This window comes from Dendroctonus ponderosae, unplaced genomic scaffold (assembly GCF_020466585.1).
Source record: "Dendroctonus ponderosae isolate FM_Combo_2020 unplaced genomic scaffold, Dpon_F_20191213v2 Dpon_F_20191213_9, whole genome shotgun sequence".
Taxonomy (NCBI): domain Eukaryota; kingdom Metazoa; phylum Arthropoda; class Insecta; order Coleoptera; family Curculionidae; genus Dendroctonus; species Dendroctonus ponderosae.
Window position 1 is genome coordinate 5,788,497 of NW_026019116.1, and position 3,670 is coordinate 5,792,166.

At 43.0% G+C, this 3,670-nt stretch overlaps 1 protein-coding gene and 1 long non-coding RNA gene across 2 annotated transcripts in view; both read right to left on the bottom strand.

Annotated features, from left to right (window-relative positions):
* Nucleotides 1-2,038, bottom strand: part of LOC109542273 (H/ACA ribonucleoprotein complex subunit 4) — a 2,633-nt gene extending 595 nt beyond the window's left edge. Inside the window, exons 1-9 of the mRNA XM_019911426.2 lie at nt 1,928-2,038; nt 1,740-1,870; nt 1,472-1,688; nt 1,155-1,409; nt 1,011-1,088; nt 761-957; nt 369-709; nt 235-301; nt 75-173 (exon numbers count right to left, since the gene is read on the bottom strand). Coding sequence (XP_019766985.2) covers nt 75-173; nt 235-301; nt 369-709; nt 761-957; nt 1,011-1,088; nt 1,155-1,409; nt 1,472-1,688; nt 1,740-1,870; nt 1,928-1,940 — 1,398 coding nt within the window. The 5' untranslated portion in view covers nt 1,941-2,038. The remainder of the gene's footprint in view (nt 1-74; nt 174-234; nt 302-368; nt 710-760; nt 958-1,010; nt 1,089-1,154; nt 1,410-1,471; nt 1,689-1,739; nt 1,871-1,927) is intronic.
* Nucleotides 2,039-3,161: 1,123 nt separating this feature from the next.
* LOC125505641 lies at nt 3,162-3,664 on the bottom strand. The gene is made up of 2 exons (XR_007282310.1): nt 3,479-3,664; nt 3,162-3,426 (listed from the first exon to the last, which is right to left on the bottom strand). It is a non-coding gene; the product is annotated as an uncharacterized LOC125505641 (long non-coding RNA).
* Nucleotides 3,665-3,670: the final 6 nt, after the last annotated feature.

A 3,670-nucleotide genomic window follows, 5' to 3' on the forward strand; every position in this document is an offset into this window, starting at 1 on the left:
CAGGAATTAATTTTGATTTGGAGTTGCCTAGAATTAGATTAATTAAAGTCAGGCTTGATATGGCAAACACGCACCTCTGTGTCGGCCTCGGACTCCAACCGATGCTTTTTCTTCTTGTGCTTCTCCTTCGCGGGGACGTCCATTGAAACGTCGGTGCTAGTGCTCAGCTTGCGCTAATTAGAAAAAAACATCCATTAGCCCTCCATATGGAATGGGCGCGGTTTATACACTTACTTTCTTAGACTCTTCTTCAATGGGTACTGTCTGGCTTTCGTCGATCTCTTTCTTGATTTCCTTTTTACTGAAACAAAATTCAGCACTTAGCCAATTTGCTGTGCATTTATTTATTTTATATAGGTTCAACTTACAGGTCCACGTAGGTATTGATCCATTCGCTGGGGGTGTTTTCGTTGGGGCGACCGTATTTATCGAGTTTTCCTTGGGAAACCAGGATTTTTTTCTGGCTGGACCGCGGGCCGAGGCCCCACTTACGGGGGTACGTGTCGCGCTCCATTATCACCCGCTTGATCTTCGCCACCACTCCATGATCACAGGAAGCGATCGTACCCGTTGTCATGAGGGCAATGCCCAAAGCGATCGCCTCTCCTTTAGTGGTGACAATCACGATTTCCTCATTCATCTCGATGTTGTCGTCGTATCTGAGAATGCCCGGTAGCAGGATTTTGGCCCCGAAGCAAACTGCGTTCACCTAAAAAATCACCTTTAGGACCAGTCCTGGAGGCAGTGAAGTCACACTTACCGAGCTGTCCTTCATGATTATTCGCTTGTGCTTGACCAGCAGCCCTTCCAACGGTTTGATCACCCTTCTTAAGTAGCTTTCGTCCTTGTGGTTGTCGTACAGCCATTGCGCGTCCAAAACGTCGTGTAGTGTAGAAGTGTCGTCCATCTCGCCCATAATTCCCGATCGAACCCGTCGCAGTTCCAACATTTGTCCGCCTAAAAAGCGCTGCTTGAGTACTGGGCGGTTTATGACTGTTAGACGCACTTACCAGTTCCTAGCACCAGTCCCAAGTGCACACACATGGTCCTAATGTAGGATCCAGCTTCGCATTTGACCCAAAACACTCCTGGAATTCAGTGAGAATTTTAGATCTATAGACAATCGCCCTATTTAGGAGGCGTCTAAGACTCACCAAGGTTTCTAGTTTCGTCAAAATCACAGAGCGAACTCTCGTAGACACTTCGCACTCGCAGCTGTCGCTTGACGGCTGAAATTAAAGGGGGGCGCTGGAACAGCGCCCCTTTTAACTTCTCCAAGCCTTGCTTCACTTTCAACGCGCCCCCTTCAATGGGGGCATGCAGCTTGAAGACCGTCACGTACTCTTTACCTGCGGCTTGCTGCGATTTGACCAGTCGGGTCGCCCGCTCAATGCAGACAATCAGGCAGCCTAAATAAGATTAAAAACATTTGTTAAATCAACTAATCGGCGAAGTCAGGTTAAGTGCTCACCAGTGGTTTTGGGATCCAAAGTGCCCGAATGTCCAGTTTTCTCCACCCTGAGGATGCGTTTGATCCAAGCCACCACCTCGTGTGAACTGGGGTTGCTCGGCTTGTCCAGGTTAATATACCCCGATTTGATGTACTCAGACAACTCACGTTTCAGGGGGCTGGCCCCGCATGGAATAGGCGTATAATGGTTGGTTCGCACATTCATCCGGTCGAAATTCTACGGAAAATTCCTCATTAGCTTTGCCAGCGCTGGGTTATCGTTCGTTACCTTGAGCAATAGGGGCCATTGAGAGGTATCGAGCTTGGCCGTTTTGTCCGAACTCTCCAGCTGAAAGCTGGCTTCTTTTTGCAGAGCAACAAGCTTCTCTTCCTTGATTTTCTTGCGCTTTTTCTCCGACCCTGTGGAAAGACTGGTTAATTTTTCGCGTTCTCTGCGTTTATTGGCTGAAAACCTACCGGGATTCTCCATTTTCGGTAAATAACAAGACAAGAGTGCTGTTAAGCTGAAAACACCAGAGCAAAGCACGCCGTTTGTTGCAAGTTTGGGGTTATGTCAAATTAACCTCGCATTTGTGCGGTTTGCGCTCTAGCAACGTTGCCGGTATTTGGGAAAAGTATACAGCGTGCGCCCGATGACTCTAGTTCTTTCTTAAGCTCAAATTCCGATAGCTCGCCGATTAATTCAGTCACTGCTAGCGAGGCAGTATGCTGTTGGAGTAGAAGTTTTTCAAGTCTAGAAACCAAAAAAAAAGTGAGGACTATTGGGGATTGCGAGAAAAGAAAACAGTGGGTAAAAAGTGACAACGCTGTATAGTTGTCAAATCCGCCAGTTAATAGCGCGAGGTTGCCCAACCGACGAGTTTCAGTGAGTACCGGTGGGTCTTCTGTGGTTGTTAAATCTTTGCTGGGCTGATACAAAAGCTCCGCTGTGGCAAGAGTGCCTACGCCTTGAAGAATCAAACTAACCAACTGCGTTCCCGATTACCGCTGACCATAGAGTAAGTAAAATAATAAATAAGTAATATTTTACTTTCTCTATGCCGCTGACATTAAAAAAGGCAATAGAGAGTTATTGGACATACTAAATACTGTCATGCAATACTAATGTTATTCCTTATTTTAATACTGCATTTGCGTTATTTCTGTAACGAAATGATAGTTATTGGAATGCCTAGTTCACTGCTTTCAGTATTAAACCTAATCTTACACAATTTATTATTAATCATTTTACGTTGGTGTATTTGTATTTTTTACCTTGTCAATTGGATTTTGGTTGCTGTTGATCATTTACGCTTAATTGTTATAATGAAGAAAATTCTAGAAGCCGCAGTAATAAGCGGATCAAGTGAAAAAGAGCTTGAATATTACATTTTTGATAATACTTATATTTATAAACAGGGGTGGTTATCAGGCTGAGGAAAGAGAATATTTTTATTTAGAACGAATGTCTTGAAGTGCATACTATTCAACGCTTAGTGGAGATACGATAAACAAACTGAAGTTTTTGACCCTTGCTTGATCCCCTTGGTCATTACGGCGTGATATTTATAAGTTCCCCAACATCACGGCGTATTTGGTGAATTACTTAATTTAAAGCCATAGTTTTTACATTGGCTCAAGGCTTATAAAGATTTGCAAGTTTACAAGTATGCTGAGTCTGGCACGGTTCAAGAGATATCAGCTACACACGTTAGGGATAAAGCATTTATTTTTAACATAATTCTCATTTACATCCATCACTTGAACTTTTGCTTGCAAGGTGTACATTATTGAATTCTCTCTAGAAAAATCTAAATTCTGAAAAACACGACTTGAATATTCTTCAGTTAGGTACATCAGTTTGAACTGACTCACTAACACAGCTTCCATAAATCTGCTTTGCTCAAATTTCTTCAATAAATTGTGAAACACCATCAAATTCTTGTGCACCATGCAGAAACAACTTCAGCTCGGACCTAAAAACAGCAGCTTAAAAACATTATGCCTTTTAATGTTATAACAACCAACATCTGGCTTCATTCCAGCTCTTTTTAAAAACCTTTTAAATAGGGGGTAGGCAGGCAGATTGACCTGGTTAGAAACTACAAATGTTTCCTAAATTTCCGTTGGCAACACATCTGGATTAGTTTTGTCTTCCAAGGCAGCTGGTTTTCCTTCAATCAAACATAAACAGTAGCAAAAATGACTTTTTTGTACAAA